We start from the raw sequence: 20,785 nt of genomic DNA, 5'->3' as shown, positions 1-20,785 counted from the left end.
GTGCACATCAAAGTTTTCTTTACATGTACTCCTAACAATGCAGGCAAGAATTCTGGGCACTGGACATGATGATTGTTGGATTGCTCTACTCCCTCTGATTAGGAAAGATGATATACCATCTGGTGATATACCAGATGATATATTGATTATATTTTATACAACATTTTCTCCCACTACAATATAGTGTAATATTTCACCACAGCTCCAGCTTCAGTATAGAACAGTAATATCAGAAATCATTCCTCCTCAAAGGACTACTAGAATCTACCAGCTTGTTGCCAGATATTTCTTTAAGGTATATTTTTCCATGTTCTTGGAACATGGAAGAAATCTGATTTCTTTGTTATACGTCTACTCCTGACTTTGCTGCAAGGTCCTAAAGTCAGCTCCATTGCAAGTTAGTAGACAGAGACAAGTGTTGTAACATATATCACAAGTTTTATGGTTCCCACATGCCACTGACATGGTGATGGCCATCTAAATTTAACTCCTCCTTCATGGTTATTAATAATAGCCTAATCGCCAAACCCTACTTCTGATATTTTTCCATCACTTGTTGCTCCTTGGATGGTGCCCAAGACATCAATCTCTCTTAGCCTGAAGTGCTCCCTTAAATGAAAAATCTTATCTAGAACAGGTCATATTATATAACAAGTCACTACCTTTGCCTGGGAAATGAAAGATGATGAGGTATAGTCCCCGGGACAGAGGCTATCTCCATAAATCTGCCAAAAAAGGAGCCATGGATTACTTTACTGGATTAATTATCCGTCCTTCAAACAGAACCCTGACCTCAATGACTGAACATCATCAACCTTCCAATTCAGTTTGTGAACACAAAGTGAGGGATTGTTTCCTATATAAGTAATATGAAAGGCCGCCATGGCACTCAAATTTACTAGAAGAGATTCAGAACAATTCAGAAGTGACCCTCAAATCTTCTAGCATTAGCCAGTAGTGCATTCTATTTATGGAAGATAGTCACTGACGGACCTAGGCCCAACAGCTTTCAGGGGACCCTGGAGCCAGAGTCGCGTTTCATCCAGCAGATGCATCTCAATCTATTTTTTTCTGATGCAGTTCTGTACTGTGCCACTAGGAGCACAGGAAAGATTACAGAACAAATAGGAGTAGCTCAGCTATCCACACACTCTGCCTTTCTGAAAAGTTTACTACCAGGCTGAGAGGGAAACCATACAAGATGCCTGGGTGTGTGCCAGGTAGGGTTAGGGTTGCCAGGTCCCTCCATCCTTCTGCTGGGAGGGTTGGGATCTGGCACTTACCTTTTCTTTTTTCTTTTTATTCCTTGCGCACACTTGGTGTGCGCGTGCTCTGGCGCCGACGTGATGACACCACTTCCGTAAGTTACATCACCATGCTGGCCACACGGTGATGCCACTTCTGTAAGTGACATCGTCAGGCTGGCTGCAGGAGTGCAGCCAGAAGTGCAGGGATGTTCCTGCGGCCGGCACAACAACATCACTTACGGAAGTAACGTCTCCATGCCGGGTGGGAGCGTGCATGCAACGCGCTCCTGAGGAGCCTGCTGGTGGCAGGCAAGCTCCGGGAGCTTAGCCCCTCCTGCTGATTGCCCAGCAATTGACGGACAAGGAGGCCAATCCCCGGGAGTTTGCCCGCCACTGGCAGACATCTGGGAACCCTAGGGTTCCCAGGTACCTGCCAGTGGCAGGCAAACTCCTGGGGATTTGCCCCCTCAGCCACCAATCACCCAGCGATTAGTGGGCGGGGGCAAGTTCCTGAAGCTTGCCCACCACTGGCAGGCACCTCAGGAGCACACGTTGCGTACACACTCCCAACTGGCATGGCATTGTCATTTCCGTGACATCATCATACCAGCCACAGGAGCATTCTTGCACTTTGTTTGAGGCTGACTTAGGCCCCAAATGGGCTGAATTGGCTCTGTGCCGAGTGTGGGAGCGCTCCCGTGACCAGCCTGACAATGTCCCTTACAGAAGTGGCGTCACCGTGTGGCCGGTATGGTGACGTCACTTATGGAAGTGATGTCATCACATTGGCTCCAGAGTATGTGTGTGCTTCAAGCACAAGCAGGGATATACAAGGAGCAAGCAAAAGGTTAAGTGCCAGGTTCCAATCCTCCTGCCAGGAGGATAAAGGGACCTGGCAACCCTAGTGCCAGGGCAACCCTAGTTCCCTGGGCAATGTACTCTTACAAAGAACAGCCACTCTATGCGATTCTCCGCTGGAGGAAGAGCAACAGGAGGGATTCTCTCTCTCTCTCAAAAGCCTCGGCTCAGGTTTTCCTCTAGAAACTCGGGGCGGGGACATAACAGGAGCCAGGAAATCCAGGTTGGCTTTTTGCAAGAGAGAGAGAGAGAGAGAGAGAGAGAGAGAGAGAGAGAGAGAGAGAGAGAGAGAGAGAGAGAGAGAGAGAGAGAGAATCCACGATGTAGTCCTCCGTCAGGGAGGTGGGAGGAGTCTCTCTCGCAAAAAAAAAACAAACACATGTGTTGTAGCAAATAAAACAACCTATCCTTCTCTTCTTAATTTCTCTCCCTCTTTTCCACAATTTTCTCCATCTTCATCTTGTTCTGTTACTTTCATAATCTGCCTTCATTCCTCTCTTTCCCATTCTAATTCTTCTGCTTCCCCGACCCCAATTACTTTTCCGTCTTGGATTCAACTTCTCTTCCCTATTCTGTTTGGCAACTTAGAATGTACTTCATAGTAATGTAACAGAAAACCTTTGTTAATACTATGAACAGAAAACAAGACTGGTGTTGATATCTCCTCGTGAGCTATCAAAGTAGTAAAAGAATGCTTCCCCTCCAAACCCTTTACATGCATGGTAATGGAATGTCAATCTGTTTTAGTGGATATACTTGTGAAACAGAAGTTAGAACTTCTTCTCTCCCCCTTAATTAGATTTAATTACCTTCTAAACACTCTTCAAGCAGTGGGATGTTATAATTAATGTATTGCTGGGAAATCTAATATCCCTTTCTAAATGCCACTTCACTACTGTAGGCATTAGGCTTCATGTTATATGACAAATTACATAATCTTTTAAAAATATGCAGCAAAATTACTTCCAATGTTAAGCTAGTTAAACTGTACTATCTTTCTTAGTGATTTACTTACTAAAGATTTATTGTAGTGTGAAGCCCACTTCATCAGATGTAAGAAGTGTATCCTATATTGGTAGACATATGCATGTGGGCAAATATAAAATTACAAAATTAGACACATGGCTATAGAGATTAATAGCGAAAGGCACAGGCTATACAAATTGAGTAGATGAGGAGCACATTTTTAGCAGGAACAGCTCATCTGGAAAGAGGGAAGAAAGCTGTTCCTGCTTCTTTTACATAATCATGATGGCTTATACAGATACTAAGGGCCTGCTGCCGATGGTCGCACGTGCAATATTTAACAGTAATTTGAGTACTGAAGGAACAGTTCCTCCTCTCAGAAGAGTTGCAGGCTTGCAGTTATACCAAATGAAGTAACAGGCCAGGGCCTTTTCGGTCCTGGCTCCAACCCGGTAGAACTCTCTGTCTGAGGACACTCGGGCCCGCCAGGATCTTGTATCATTTAGGTGGGCCTGTAAGACAGAGATGTTCCGCCAGGCATATGGTGGAGGCTAATTTTAGCCCATCATTGCTGAGCCTTCCAGCAGTTTCCCTCTACAAGGGGTATGGAGATTCCACTCACGCTGGTTGCCCCAAAAGGGGAACAGTATTTTATCTGTTGCTGTTTTTATGATTGATTTTAAGTTGTATTTTAATCAATGTTGTATCTCGCCCTGAGCCCGCTTGCAGGGAGGGTGGGTTAAAAAGAAAATAAATAAATAAATAAATAATAAATAGTAAGAGCAATGTATTGTCGAAGGCTTTCACGGCCGGAGAACGATGGTTGTTGGGGGTTTTCCGGGCTGTATTGCCGTGGTCTTGGCATTGTAGTTCCTGACGTTTCGCCAGCAGCTGTGGCTGGCATCTTCAGAGGTGTAGCACCAAAAGACAGAGACACTGAGAGATCTCTGTCTTTTGGTGCTACACCTCTGAAGATGCCAGCCACAGCTGCTGGCGAAACGTCAGGAACTACAATGCCAAGACCACGGCAATACAGCCTGGAAAACCCCCAACAACCATCAGTAAGAGCAATAATCCTTTTTTTGGAACAGTAGGCAAAATTAGACTTATAACAACCCACATTTCTATCTAATGGAGACCCAAAGCAGGTTCCATTGTTCTCCTGACCTCCAATTTTATCCTCACAACAACCCTGTGAGGTAGGTCAGCCTGAGCATATGTGGTCCAAAGTCATCCAGCAACTTTCCATGGCACATTGGGAATCTGAGTATTAAAGAAATATGACAGGTTGCATAAAAACTCTCTTATTACATGTTGCCTATCATGAAGATAACCTGGTCCAGGATGTTCTAATTCCCTTCAATATTGGCACAGCACTCCCATCATCATCCTGAGGCCACTGGCCAGTTTTCAAACATATAGCATTATTTTCTGATGAGTTATGCCTGCACCAGGGACCTCTAGCTTCTGTTGCAAAAAGCACCCAGGAAGGGGGTTCTGGAGACAACCTGGGCCAGGATATTCTGATGCCTTTCATTTTGGGGTCTGGAATTCTCACAAGCAACCTGAAGCTGGAGGGCAGTATTAAGACTTCTAGCTTTATTTTCTGACTAGCAGAAGAGCCTGTTGGGAAAAAATACGATGGGCTCTGGCAGCGGGTATAGCAGGCCGGGCCACCGCGGGTGTAGCAGGCTGGGCCGCCAAGGGCTACAGCAGGCCGGGTTGTGGTGGTCCCATGCTGCCAGGCAGGCTGCAGATCCCTATCCAGCTTAGCGGTAGGTGGGTGTGTGCTGCCCCCCCTCACCTGTGAATCAGCTGGGCAGGGACAAAGCCTTCTTCCTGCCCAGCTGTGGGCAGATGCTCTGCCACCACCTTGCCTGTGGATCAGCTGGGCAAGGAGAAAGCCTTCTCCCTGCCCAGCTGAGTGGTGAGTGGGTGCACTACCACCAACCCCCTTGCCTGCGGCTCAACTGGGCAGGGAGAAAGTGTTCTCTCTACCCAACTGAGCAGCAGGTGGGCAGGTGCTCCGCTGCCACCCCCCCTTGCCTGTGGATCAGCTGGGCAGGGAGAAAGTGGCAGTTAGCCCACCTTCTCCCTGCCCAGCTGAGAATCCCCGAGGCAGGGGGAAGGCCCTGCACCATGGTGCCAGGTCTTCCCTCAGCAGTGGGGAGGCAAACTCTTTTGCCCCCACTCACTTCTTATCCCTGCATTCTGCGCATGCGCGGGAATAAGAAATTAGTTGTCGGCAACATGGTTTGCCTTTTATGTCTTAGGATGAGTATGACTGCCACAAAAGGATGGATGGACATGCTGATCCTTTTATTACTATATATTCATGGTAACAGCAGGCCAAATGATTTGTTTTGTTGTGATATTTGGTTGGAGCAGGATCATGTGTGTGGGGGGCTGGTAGAATCTTTGTCCAGGGGCTCATGGTGGCTCTCGGCATGGTTGTAGGCCTTTCAAAGTATCTTGTTGGCTACTGTAGGAATCAAAATCAGATCTCATCTAGCAAGGCTCTTCTTAAACCTATTCCTCCCTGTACTCTTCTCACCAGAAATCCATTAGTCTTACCATAACTCTTGGATCCCCTCAAGACACCCAGGTATTTTGCTGAAGAGCATTAAAATCACTTACTTAGTTGAAATTTCAGTGGCATTTATATACTCTCAATGAAGATAAAATTTTCTTCAAGAAAGGGGGATCCTTCAACCATGGTAACCCAAGAAAAGAAATATCTATGCATGGATGGATAAGGCAGTGTGATTCCATACTTGATATCACTGTCACTGAATTTCTTGAATTTGACCTTAGAGAGTTTTTTAGGTGCGTGTGCATCAGTCTTTTTAAAACATTAGTTTGGTCATGTGATTATTTGTTGAAAGCTGTATAAGGAACACTGTTTCTGCAGTATGTGCTGAAGTGAAAGCATAAACAACACCAGACCTAGAATTTGCATATCAAAAGGCACAATGGCCATTTCCACACAGCTGTTCATTCCCATCCTTTGCTCACTTTTGGTATATTTTTTGCTGAGTCGCTCCGAAAAATGCAGCCTCCACACACACTCCCCAAAAGCACTTACCTTGCAGTTTGGGAGGAGAGGTCAGGCACTTTCATCATCATTGCCCACCTCCTTTTCAAATGTTTATTTGCTCTGCACATGTGATTGCATGCTGAGAGCTTCGAGGGGGGGAGCTGGGCTGTGATCAGACGATTCCTCAGAGCACTTTAACCATTCACATGCCCAAGAAGAAGTGCTCCATTAGCCCATGGCAAAAGAAAAGACTAGGGAAAGCACATTCCCCAAAAAGGCGCCAAAAACCAGAAATCAAGCAGTCTGCAAGCATTTTACAAACAGAGATGTCTGGAATCGTGGGGAAGAGCCACCAGTGTTCTGTGAGTGGGCCATCTCTATAACGATGTGTAGAAATGACCAATGTTATCCTAAATTATATAACCTTAAAAAAGAAACCCTTTATTAGCAAAAGAAGCCACTAGCATTAAGATTACAACATCATCTTTACCATCCATTCAATATGCCATTTGTTTTTTCACCCTAAATTAAGTTCTGACAAAGGAAACAAGGCTCCAATAGTCATTTTCAGTCTTGTTTAGTTAATTCCTAATCAAATTCACCTGCTGGCTGATATATATTAGACAGCTTTTCATGCACATTTTGCAAATTTTCCAATCCAAGCAGAAAATTTATTCACTGACCTTTATCATAATAATTTGGGATAATGAAAAATTAATTATATATTACTGAGTTGACAATAAAAAAGTGAAATGCCTTTGGTGCATGAGTTACCTTGAAGAATCTTCATTAATTAAATACTTGAATTTTAAAACATACACACATTGCAGTCTCTCTCTCTCACACACACACTGTTCACATATATCCTCATTTTAACTAGATGACTATATCTGCAACATCCATTTAATAGCCCCAGAAGTATTACAAAGCTTTCTTTTAAAAAGATATGTTGATTACAGCAGCAATTTGCCCAGTGATTCAGCCCCTCAAACTTTTCTATGCATTCCTTCCCTGAAATAAGAGGCGTGGAAATCTGCCATCACAGCCTGCGACTCACTCGGCTTTCACATCTCAGAATAATTTAGGTTCTCTTTCTTTGCATGTTTTTATTGATTTACTTATCAGTCAGTTTTGCAGTGCTGCAGGCAAAGCAGCTGCAATTTTCCACCTCCTGTACTTTGCTCATTATCAGACTTCTGGAACCCCAATCAACACTGAATTTTCCATTGCAAAATTTGGCCTCAGAAGACTAATTTTCCTGGTTGAACCCATGTGTTCAGACATATGGAATCTAGCCAATATTCCTCACCAAGGTGGAGTAAAGGCCATCAGGGCAGATAATGCTACAACACAATTGTACTTTAAGACTCTGTCCTCACTCGCTTCCAGATTTGGGGAGCACCCTGCATCTTCAACCCAGTTGTACTATAATAGGTACTTGAAGAACTTTACAGTATTTGTTTGATTTAGCAGAGTTCCTCAATGTCTATTTAAGGCATACTGATGACATTTTTACCTGGAACTATGGGACAAGGCCCTCAACTAATTCTACAACTAACCATTTACATCATCCACCTATGCCTATACAAGACCATGCAGCAGTTTTAGTGTCAGGATAACATTGTACAACAATATGAAGACACATAAATACTTCCTACCAGAAACCATGTGACTTCTATACTTATATATATGCTTTCAGCTATGATTTAACACATGGCACCTATTGTCTACAGTGAAGCCTTAAGCTTCACATAACCACATCTAGTCCAGTCCTAATTCAAGCTTGTGTTTCTGTTTTTGTTTGTTGTTTGTGACTTGTAATGGCCTATGGCTGAATACAATAAACCTTTCATTTGACTTGACTAGTCCAGTCCTTCACTGAGGAACAAACACCTAAAGAATTTACATGAAGTAGTCATAAAACTACTGTAACCACTCTGGGAAGTGAACAGGCAGGCTGGCAGGCTAGATGGCTATTCAGGACAGGAGTCAGCTTTTACAAGATAGGTCCAGCAGGAAAAGGACCAGAATACAACTGACTATCTGTTCAACAGCTCCTAGTTAAAACTTCTTCAGAGCATCGTCAAAGATCTACATTCTCTCCAGAAAAATGACCATTTTCTCTTACATATCGTAGACTTGTTATTGTTTACAGGCACACACACTTGAAGCAACCACTGTCTTAGTCACCTGAAAGCACTCAAAAAGTAGTGGGGGGGAGGCATTTCTCCCTCTCACCCCCCTCCCCATTGGCAAAATGACCTCCCTCTTGAATGCATGTGCATTGTGCACTCATACACACACAGCCCCACTCACCCACCCCAATCCACTGAGGGAGGCAAAGAGACATGAGCTGCTCTCAGCTACTTCTTTGGGTACCCCTCCCAGCCAGAAATGCAAAATTATCCCAGTGGCCCTTACAACATTAGGAAAGGAACTGAGCACAGCTCCATCAAGCCCTTTGGCCCAGGGAAGGATTTCTCATCCTCCTTCAGGCCCTAGTGCTATGCTCCAGTGGAGCTTCAAGATTTTGTGCCTAGCTGCTTCTCCTTGGGTACTCTCTCACCTGGGAGATGGTGACATTGAGGGCTCTCTAGGGAAATCCTCTCTATTCAACTGAGAGGAATACCAGAGTGAAGCAGTGGAACACATGGTTCTTCTCATATTAAAATATGACACCCTTCAGATGTGACTTTCACTTGTATTTTCCTAGTTGCCAAAACAAACAGTGACACTCTGTATGTTACGAATGGGTCGACATCTGAAAGAAGGATGTCAGGTGTTCACCAGCCATACTCGCCAAGACCCTGTGTAATGTAATGTTATGTTGTGTTATGATGCTAAAGCTACTGCTTGACTGCAATGTGAAAGTATGCAAAAGAGGGGCTGTCTCCACTATTATCTGTCTGTTCTTCTACACTCCTCTGGCCCAAGCTTGGGAAGAAGTGCTGGCACAGGCACCCACGATCCTGAGACTTTTCCTGCTCTGCTCTTTCCCACTGAGAGGCTTCCTTTTGAACTTAGCTGAACATTACCTAAAGCAGGTGCAGAGTTGGGAATTCACTCGCACTTAAGAGTTCTACATATGCTTTGTGTTTGTAGAGAAATGTCATTCCTGTTAAGGATGGAGTAAGTGCTGAACTGGTAGCTTATCAATAAAGTTCTTTAACTCATGTAGTGAAGTCTTTTGAGAGTTTCCTGGCAACTCTCACAGAAAATCAGCTCTTCTGCTTCCAAGGAACCCTTACAAAAGTGCTGTGAGAAATTTGGTTCTGGGCTCTGCGCAGAGTGGACAGAACAGAATTCAATGAGGGTAAATTCTCTGAAAATGCAACACCACATACAAAAAAGTGCAACACAAATGGTTTTCAGGAATAGCAACCATCAAGCAGAGCTGTTGGCATGGTCCGAAACCAGACAGATATGATTGCTATTCTGAGATTATGAAGGATGATGCTGGTCAGATAAGAGTCTCCAGCATAGTCACTTTTAAATAGTTTATACCAGAGTGAAAATTTGGAGCTGGAGACTGCGTGTCTGAAACAGCATCATACTTGAACACGCAGTCATGAATATTTGTGCTGGCTGTAGGGACATCATGGGAATCATCTGAGTCAGATTATTGATGGAAAATATTGTTATAACAGGATCTCCAGACACCATCTTTCTGCATTGTTATGAGACATTGCTTGCAGAGTAGACCAGCAGTGTCATTCCTTGATTTTTTCCCCCAAGGCTGAGCATGGCAACATGTACATGTGCCTTGATTGAAGGCAAGCAGAGTTCTGCCAGCATCAGGGCTGCTGGAGTGTCTCTGGGGTAGGGCTAACATTCTTTTTAAAAAGGAATTTTGAATGGATTCCAGTTTTGTGACCACTTTATCATTCCAGCTCCAAACTTCTGTTCCATATAAAAGCTGTAGGATGGCCTTACTCTGGTATATTTTCAGAGCTGGATCAATCAAGAAATCACTCACAGTACTATAAAATTTCAGAATAGCACCCATGGTGCTTAAAACTGTGTATCTTGTGACTTCAAAATGAGCCCTCCAAGACATGGTTTCACTAAAAGTTACTCCAAGATATTTGAAGTTGCTGTCCCCTCAAGCAGGATTCTGAAGAGGCAGCACAGAAGTAAACAAACAAACAACATGTCAGCACCTGATGCTGGTCCCACCTACCCCACTCTTTTTCTGAGAGAGAGAGGGGGGGAGAGGGAGGTGCCGACATGTTCAGGCAGCTACTGGGCGGGGGGAGGTGCTGGCTCTCAAAAAGCTTATGGTATAATAAATTTGTTACACAAGAAGATGCCCCAAGCCTCTTTGGTTCTTTGAGCTACAATAGAGTGACTTAATTATCTCTCTGGAATAAATCCATGTGTGTCCAGACTGCCAATAAAGTTGTCGCCAACAAACCTTATGATCTAAATTGTTGTATTTATACAAGTACGTTTTGCAGAATCTGTGTAGTGCACTGAACACCTGAGTAACATACTATAGAAACTGTTGGAAGGAGGCACAGACAAGTGTATTCCAGAGAACTAATGATGGAGATCCTTTCTTAGTACCACAAAATCAAGCTACAGAACTGTAGCCACTATGCAGGAGCAAAATGCTGTATACACACTGGTGAATAACTACATACATTTTATCTTCTGCATGCCAGAATCCAATGCATCAAAGCATACCAGCTTAAATCTCCTCTGCCTACAAAGGGGCTGTGCTATTGAAAGCTGTTGTGTTAATAGTTATTTTTAAGTACGTTTTTAAAATGACAGTGTAGATTTAAATATACAAATGAAAAAAAGAAAATGCAAAACAGCTTAACCACTTTTGGCTTTGATGTTTTCAGGATGATTTTCTCTGATGATAGGTGGTGTCCCTAACGTGAAAGACCCGGGGGCAGTGATTATTGGTGTATGTGAGCAAATACAATTATGTTTATTATGAGTGTGAGACTGACTGTTATTTTACAGATCTTTCTCGAAACCAAGTTCTGAATAGCTTTGCCATAGCTTTATTAGATAATAAGCAGATGTATAAAGTATAAGGCTTAAGTATAGTGTTTCTGCATTTGTTCAACAATCTATGGTTGCATTTTTTCCCTCCAGTTTTGTAAACATTAGAAGTCAATATCTAAGCTGGGACCTGGATTCATGTGAACCCCATTGCAGTTACGTGTGGGGAAAAATACAGGTAGTAGTAAACAGCTCTTGTAGGCAGAGAAGCCATGCTATTCACACAGCTGCTGCTGTTAACTATGATGTCAGGGACAGTTCATAGACAGAGAAATATGCTGCACCAAATGGTGAAGTACTGGCTCAAGGGAGAACTCCATTTGCACACATGACAGAAGTTGACTATTTCAGTAGATTTTTGCAAGCTGGATGGGTGTGCCTCGCGATGAGAACAAAGCTCACCACATCCTGAATCACATTCCCCTCCACATACACATTTTCTGATCATATTTTTCAGTCTATGGCAAGTTGCTTCTGTCAATTCATTGTGACTGTATCACGTAAACATGATCAAGAAAAAATATTCTTAGAGCATGGGACACATAAGGTGTTTTAATTGAGTAAAATAAAGTCAAAAATTAAAGACATACTGGAAAAAGAAGGAAAAGTGACACTTAATGATTTTTTTAAGAAAATTCTGGTCTGCAACTAAATGTTGGATTTCAACAGAGCTGTACGACCTTAGCTTGGCTGAGATCAAACGCATCAAGAGAGGAACAATGTAGGCCTGTTCACACTACATTTTTTTCCCAGCTTGTAAAACATTTTTCAGGCTCAGATATAATTACTGACACTGTTTCAAAAAACTTTGAAAGCCGAAGCTTGCATCTGTGGAGAAATGGAAAAACTAGACATATTGTTTAAAGTACTGATAGTACATAGTGGATTTGAGTTTTACAGATGGCTGAATACTGTGAAAAGAACCAGTGACACTGAAAAAAAGGCAGGCCCTATACTTTTCAGGCAATGTTGCACACCTCCACATTCACTCATGAAGCTTCTACCATAGAGTAAGTGTTGGTGGTAGTATAGAAGGAGTTATCTAATTCTGACCAGGGGAATTTGGCAGCAGATATAGCTACATATGAATGGTAGAATTTGGGACAGGAGGTTTAGAAATAGTTACAAGGTTGGGGAATAGAGGTGTGGGGTTAACTAATGACAAACAAAAGCTATCCTGGGGAAGGCAGAGTCTGACAGATCCATTGACAGATCCCAGTTCTGACATTACATTTGTCAAAACTTAAATCTGGCTATATTACTGATGTCAAGTAGTGAATTTATTCACTTTGTTAAGAATAAAGAGGTCCACAGAGCATTACAAGAATTAATCATGGAAAATAGAAAGGAAGAAGGATGTCACAATATAGACAAAAATGGTATGGCTTGTCAATAGACATTAACAGAGGAGTTACATGAAAACTTGAAATTCTTCTGGGAAAATGTAGCATTTCACAGTGTACACAGTGTACCTGAAAGCCTGTTACTAGATCACTTCTCACTTCACTCTAGGTCCAGAATGACATCAATCATGCCTGTTCTACAGGGACGCTGTTACTCACCTGACACAATGGTGTATCCAATACCTCTGGGCCGTCCTTTGTCCTGGTCAATTGCAGTTATCATACGTACAGTTGTACCCTGGGGACAAAAATGGAAAAGGGGGGATTTGAATGTTTCAGGCACTGCTAAATTTCCAGGGTATATTTTCCCTTGTTTATTATGGTAGATTACATGGCAAGGGTAGCACATGTGGAAAAAGGAACAGCCAACAGTACACTTAGTTTATTTAATTGCATGCTATTTGTGAGGTGCTCAAAAACTTCAAAAGTCCCAGAGCAAACTTTTCCAGTGAGGCTTTAACACCATATTTTATTTGGCATTGTCTTTTGCTATTCACGTCTCACACCCCTACACAGCTATACCAGAAAAACTCTCATTCTTGACCTGTAACCCTCTTGGTGGCTCTAACAAGAGTTGACCTGTGCTGCACACATATTCTTGCAGGTAGACGTGAAATGAATTATATGGTGTGTTTTTTTAAGTGGGCAGCTGTGTGGAAGGGGACTCTGAAGACAACACCAAAACCATTTTCATCATCACTTGTCATGAGGCCCATCAGCTGAAGCTGAAGCTAGGTCATTGAGGTGAATGTGACTATTAATGCCAGAGTTCTACTCTTTACTTGTATTACTTTGTCCTTTGAACTGGAACTGAGAAATATCAGCAGAGGCTATAAGAAGCAGCTACAGATTACAGATGCAGAGGAAACCAACAGACTCTACCTCATCTTGTAATTTCCAGAAAAAAACCAGCATGTTTTATTTTGCTAAGCAATTCCCATTCTAACAGTCAGTAGTTAGCTCAACAGTAACTGTTTCTGCTTGTGGCTCCACACATCCTATTTTGTGAAGCAATGGTTTCCTAATACAGTGCACAACATGGAGATGCTCATCTTCCCAAACATATTAACTTGCAATTTATTTCTCCCTCGTTTACTTAACCACAGTCTTGCTTACATATCATAACGTCTCCTCAGAAAAGCCATGGTCTTTCAGCAACTCAGAGAACAAAAATGAAGTACAGCAAACATTCCTCTATTTGTAACATCCCACTGAAATTCCTTACTAAGGGAGAGGAGGATAACGATTAAAGAGACAAATAGGGGAAGTCTGGACAAATAGGGGAATTTTGTTACATACATTCTACCTAAAACTACATTCCGTGCTGTTAGGTATGCTCTTTATTCATGTGACTATGATCAGAATGAAATATCATGCAGAGATCAGTAATGACTTGAGTATGGCACTTCAAATATCTGACTGGTTGAATCAGAGAGCGCTATTTCTATAAAGAGGTTGCAAGTAATTCAGCCATACGCACCAATGCAAAGGGCTTTCACAAAGATCTCTGGAAGCAGGTTTTAACTTACATCAGTATTGAAAGGACAGCACACAGTTCTGAACACAGAACAGGAACAATGAACAAAACATTGAAGTGAATGTGGAAGGTAGTATGAATGGCTAAAGGATCATTCATAAACAAACCAGAACTGTTGGACTACAACCCCTTTTCCTCTTTACCTTTCATATCTTTTAACATAAAAGTTCAGAGTTGGTTCCTGATGTTATGATTAGTCACCAATTACACATATTTACATATATAATAATAATCAACGTAGCATGAACACATTTATGATTTTAGGCTGTTCTGCTTTCCTGTGTTTATTGAGATCCACACATAGAAGTGTGCCCTCAGAGAAGTGTCAGTAGTGGCATTTGCAGTCTAATGAGACAGCAAATGCACACATCTGCCTTGGCAGCATGAAATCAATGTTGTAATTTATCAGCTGAAGGCCGAAGGTCACACAGAGTCACTATACTTTTGTCCTTTATTCAATGTCTTACTAACCTGATTCTATGTCTACTTTTAGGCAATCAGTCGTACTTTTTAAAAAATCCTTCCCCTATGCATTCACAAGTAGGTGCATCATATAGTAATAGACTATTCTAATAAAGGAAGATACATTCGAACAGTATTTCAGACATGCTAGGAAGATGCAATATCATATTTTACTTGCGGGGTGGGGGAAAGAAAATTTACTTTTGAAACAGACAAGGATCTTCTTCTCCAAAGTTTAGGCTATGACCAATTTTCAACAGATTTTCAGTGGAGCCCTGATGTGAACATCTGGGAGTTCTCCAACACTGAAAGAGTGTCTGATCACACTGGCTTTCTTGCCATGCTAACAACACAAAGGAACATTTCTAAATCACTATCCATGATTATGTAGTGATTATGTTTTCCAAGCCTGCTCAAGAAGATGTAAGTCACTATCTAACCATTACACCGGACTGACTGAACCCAGAAGTTATGCCATGTTGCTCTAAAATTCAGCAGAAATTCTATGGTAATACCACAGAGTTTCCACTGAATCTTAGAGTAGCGTAATGTCACTTTTGGGTTTGCCTCAGAAATAACATCACACTGTCAGTGCAACAGTGGCTCCCATGCCCCTGCCCCCAGTTCCTGCTCCCTACTGCAGCCCCCCATTTCATATGGCTTTTTGTCCATATGGGCCCCCTCTCAGTATAACCTTTTTAAATCAGGGGAGCAGGAGAAGTTGGGGGACAATCTACTTCTGCCAGTAGAAAGCTGGTAAGATCCAACCCTACATTTTTAAAATGTAGTATTTCTATGCACTTGTTTTGGGATATGCCTTCTATTGCATAATCTCCAAAACACTGTCCTACATCATTTTTATATCTTTACACTGTAAGGCAGATGTTCTCAGTCTTATTAAGCCTATGGGCACAGCTGGAATTTTGAGAACTGGAAGTAAGCAATACCACAACATTAAGGAAATTATAAAATAGTGAGGCTCTCCTCATTGCCCCAATTTTGTGGTATTGCTTGCTTCCAGTCCTCAAAGCCAAGCATCTTCCTAAGATTGACACAGCTGTTTCTTAAGGGATGCTTCCTATAAACACAAAGGTGATGTCTCTTGGGCTCTTCAAAAGCATCTCCTGCTCCAACGAGGTGGAGGAAAATCAAGACCAGTTGTTTCGTGGAAGTCTCACTATGGGGAAGAAGCAAGTACATTCTAGGAAACATATAGTGGACACCATGGTGTCCATGGATGCCGCCTTGAGGATCATTACTGTACAGTACTCAAGTCTCCCAGCCAAGTGATTTGGTATGTAGCGAAAGCAATTAACTCTCAACAGAAGCATTTACTGCTTCATAAAATTAACAGTACATGTTTTAAGGGAAGAAAATTAGACCCAATTCCCACATTTACTTGTGATATGAGAATCTCCCTCACTATGAAATTATTTCAAGCCAACAATTTCAAGTATCAGTTTCATGAAAATTCCGTATAAATGTATTCTTATGTGATGATGGCTGCTGATATTTGGTATGTACAAAGGATGTACAGCATCCTTTACATGGTTAAGGTATGTCTTATCCATGAACTCAAATCTGTAAATTTGACACATATAATCATATTGTAGCTTTCCTAAATGAAAAGTGAATATGGGAACCAATCCTCAGAAATAGATATGCATAGCCTATCCTATGAAGTCATTTTGTCCATGCTGAGATACTACAGTAAAGGCATGCAGATCCCCTTCTCCCAAGAAATTTCACTAGCCTTATCCAAATTTTGGTGGTTCACTGAAGTGTTCCCTTCTCTAGAACCCCTACACTCCTGAAATCTAGGCAGAGTTCATCTTGGATACAACCAAAGCATCATGATAGGAATTATGTGCAATAAAATGCTACCTCACAATGAGACAATCAGATTCCTATGGAAAAATTGTCACACTCCTCCATTTAGCACTCGTCAAGACTCATAGGGCCTCCCCATACCCAAACCAAATTAATGAGCAAATGCTTGTGGGACAATAACTTGACATTCCAGCCTATACAGGAATTGACCAAATAAAAAACACCTACCAAATAATGCAATCATGAAATCAATCAGTAAGGATAAACTCATCTCCTGCCACCATTACTATCTAAGTCAAATTAACTGAAGGAAGAGCAACTGTATTCCTGCCACTGGCAGAAAGGAGTTCAAACTGCTTTAGGTTTAGTTTTGCTCCAGAACTGTCCTCTACTACTGTGACTTTTGAAAATGCTTGTACTTCAGGATCTGTAAACACACAATTTCCCCCACAGGCCCAACTCTAGTACTCTCATCCTCACAGACAGCAACAACACCCCTGGCTCATTCTTTGGCTCCATACCATTTCTCTCTTTGCATTTCACCCAGCCTAGTCTCATGACTCAAGTCTGCCTCTTTCCATCCCCCCAAAGACATCTCGTCCCTGTTTTACCTGCATTCTTCTGATGCAAATCTGACATTATTCCCCCTTGTCTCTTTCTCTTTTTCAGTCTGTATCCTTCCCAGCTTTTTCTCCCCTATTTTTCCTTGGGGACACTGTTCATTTATGATTGGGTTCCACAAGCACTCAATAGATGTGTGGACATATCTATTTATTTTTATTTTATATATTTATTTTATGTTGTTTATAGTCTGCCTTCCTCACTGAGACTCAAGGCGGATCACACAGTGTGAGATCAGTACAATCAGTAGCAAGGACAAGGGTAGGCATTTCCATATAGTGTCAAGGACATTTCCATAAACAATGTCATAGGGTAGATGAATACAAGTTTACAGAGACGTAGCATTAGCAAGGATCCAATACAGGGTTGAAGGACTGCTGAAACAGAACATAAGCACAAGCAGTATATACGAGTACATATTCAAAGCAACAGATAATATGTAAAGCAACATAGTGGTGGAGCCCATGGTTCTCAACTCATTGACGAAACATCTGAGACCACCCTCCCTACAATACCACCCTCCTATCTGAGTAAAATAGCCTTTTTGAATAATTCAGTTTTGCATTGTTTGCGAAAAGCCAAGAGCACGGGAGCTCTCCTGACCTCCTCAGGCAGGCTGTTCCACAGGGCAGGGGCTAACACAAAGAAGGCCTGTGTACAGGCTGCAGTTGATTTTGCCCATGTGCAGGCTGGCACCTGCAAGAGACCCTGTTTGGATGAGCGAACCTGCCATGGAGGGACATAGAAAGGGAGGCGGTCCTGTAGGTATGTCGGGCCAAGGCCATGAAGAGCTTTGTATGTAATAACCAGTACCTTGAATTGAGCACGGTAGCTGATAGGTAGCCAATGGAGTGACTGCAGGATGGGAGTGATGTTCATGCTCCTGCTTGTACCTGCTAACAGTCGAGCTGCAGCATTTTGCACTAATTGGATCCTCCTAGTTAACTTAGATGGAAGACCAATATATACTGCATTACAATAGTCAAATTTTGATGTTACCATAGCATGGATCCAGGTGGCCAGGTCGGCTGTGTCAAGATAGGAAGCCATCTTCCAGGCTAGGTCTTGTCTGGGTTTCATTTCAATTTATTATTTTTCAGCCATTTCACCACAGCTGTCAGGCAGCGATCTAAGATTTCTACTGCATCCTGCAGGGAATCTGGATAGCGTGTTGTCTGCATATTGATGACGCCCAACTCCATAGCTGTGAATGAGTTCTCCTAAAGGTTTTACATAGAGGTTGAATAACATGGGAGATAGGATTGCACTCTGTGGAACTGCTTTCACTAGGAATTCTTTAATTACATTGCATTGCAAATGAAGCTCTTCTATCAATAGATGGTTTGCACCTCATAAAGGTAGGAAAAAATGTCTTTGGTAAGAGCCTTGCAAACCTGATAAGGAGACTTTAAACTAAATCCTATGGGAGGGGGGAGGAGAGACAAATATTCAAAGCCTATAATTGGAGATGAGAACACTGAGTGGCACATATGCTAGGAAACATTCAGGTAAGTACAGAAACAAAAACCTCCGAGCATATAACTCATGGATAGACATGGGCACGAATCGAAATACAAAGCAAACTTTGTCACGAAACAGGCCGTTTTGTGTGTCGCAAAACAGCATTTTGTGGGGCCATTGTTATCATGAAATTATCACAAAATTCATGACTTTTTGGCCTGTTTCGTTAGATTTGTGAACAATTCGTAATTGCAGCTGGTGCCGATCCATTGATTCCCTAGGCAACAATGGGCCCAGACCATAATCAGACAAGGGTAAGTCCACTTACCCTTGATTAGCAGCTCTTCTAGCCATCTGGAGAGCTTCCTGCCTTATACAGCCAGGAGCTGGGAGTCAATCCCCTAGGCATCCAAGGAGGTGGGCCTTCTGTAGCCATGGGCACACCAATATCACCCCTCCAAACCCTGTTAGGCAGGTCTGTCAGCCAACCACAGACCTCCTGTTCTGAACTATGTCAGCGTTTTGCGGGACTGGAGTGGGGGAGTGTATGGAAGGATTTGGGATTGTGCTTTTGGCTGCTGCTGCTTTAAAGAGACTGTAAGAAGCCTCTTATTTCCAGCTCTTGGCCTTGCTGTGGGAAGGTCTTTGGGTGAGGATGCCTTTTTTCCTCCACCCCACCGCACCTCTCACTCTGTCTTCCCAGCCCAGCTCCACCATGGCCGGTTATTCGTCTTCTTCTGTTCCAGTACTCTGGCAGCACTTCCCTTCCTACCCTTCCTGATCAACATATTGCAAACTGGGAGGGTGGGTGGAGGAGAGCCTGCTGAAGTCTCCCTGCGAGTTTGGCATCTCCGGGTATGAAGTGGGGCATTGAAATGCCCTGGGTTCTGATGAATCACAAAACTAACGAATCGTTTCAGCAAACATGACAATTTCATGAAGTTTCGTGATTTGTGATTTGTGGATCACGACGAAACACAAAACTCTCATTGCAGGCTTTTTCCGTTTCGTGCCCATGTCTACTCATGGATTCCAATGTCTCTGTACTAATGCGCAGAGTATGGGAAACAAGCAGGAGAAACCAGAAGTCCTAATTCAGGAAGGGGACTATGACATAATAGGTATTACTAAAACTTGGTGGAATGACACTTACAGTTGGAATACTAGGATTGAGGGATACGACTTGTTTAAAAGGGATAGACAAATAAGGAAGTGGGGAGGAATAGCATTATATGTAAAGGAGGTATATACCTGTGAGGAAATACATGTATCTGAGCACGGAAATTCAGTTGAGGGTCTCTGGGTAAAGATAAAAGGAGTAAGAAATAATAGTGGTATTATGGTGGGAGTCTGCTATAGACCACCAAGCCAGATAGAGGACTTGGAGGAGATTCTCCTAGAACAAATTACAAAATTCTCAAAGAGATGGGACATAGTGGTCATGGGAGATTTCAACTATCCGGATATCTAACTCTGCTAAAAATTAAACGGCAAATAAACTCCTGATTTGTCTTACTGACAATTTCATTTTTCTGCTATCTGCTATCTTGGACTTGATTCTCACCAATAGGGAAGAACTGGTTAATGAGGTGAAAGTGGTGGGCACTCTAGGTGGTAGTGACCATGTAATTTTGGAATCTACAGTCTTGGGGAAGGGAAAACCTGTATATAGTCAAGCATATAGTTTGAACTTCAGGAAAGTAAATTTTAACAAAAACAGAACTGCACTTCCCGCAACTGCTGTTCATTGACGTCTTCTGCGCAGGCTCACATGGAACTACGCATGCACAGACCTGCTGATTGGTAGGTTTTAAAGCTGAAGTTTGCTAGGGGGTGCTTGCCTCCTCAATGCATGTGAGCAGGCTTTCCTGCCGAAACAGCACTGGGAGGCAGCACCCTCAACCCTCCAGTTCTCCTGAGCCTCCAGTTCCAGAGGTAAGTATAGAAGAACACAGTGGGGTAGGAGAGAGGATATGTGTGCCTGCACAGAAGACGTCAATGAACAGCAGTTAGAGTAAGTACAACTGTTTTCATTGTCTGTCTTCTGTGTAGTGCCACATGGGAGATTCACAAGCTTCTTACCTGGAGGTGGGACTGGTCTTCATTGAAATAGTGAATGGAGCACAGCTTGTCCCACTGCTGATTCTCTCCTCTCCATCACATCCAGGGCATAATATTTCACAAACATGTCCGATGGCAATCACATAGCCACGCTGCAGATATTGCGTAAAGAGACTCCCCTCAGAAGCACAGCAGAAGATGCCTGGGCTCTTGCAGAATGAGCCCTCACTTTTAGAGGGCAAGGTAAGTTAGCCATAAGATAACTTTGTCGAATGACTGATGTAAC

The 20,785-nt window shown here is 42.7% G+C and overlaps 1 protein-coding gene across 1 annotated transcript in view; it reads right to left on the bottom strand.

The window, feature by feature from the left end:
• The window catches only part of CDH23 (cadherin related 23), an 819,524-nt gene that overhangs the window by 460,041 nt on the left and 338,698 nt on the right, over positions 1 to 20,785 (bottom strand). Inside the window, exon 10 of the mRNA XM_054983948.1 lies at positions 12,687 to 12,765. Within this exon, the coding sequence (XP_054839923.1) occupies positions 12,687 to 12,765 (79 nt within the window). The remainder of the gene's footprint in view (positions 1 to 12,686; positions 12,766 to 20,785) is intronic.

This window comes from Eublepharis macularius, chromosome 6, assembly GCF_028583425.1.
Source record: "Eublepharis macularius isolate TG4126 chromosome 6, MPM_Emac_v1.0, whole genome shotgun sequence".
Lineage (NCBI taxonomy): Eukaryota > Metazoa > Chordata > Lepidosauria > Squamata > Eublepharidae > Eublepharis > Eublepharis macularius.
Note: the sequence above shows the minus strand (reverse complement) of the source record. Positions and strands in the feature narration are given on the sequence as shown.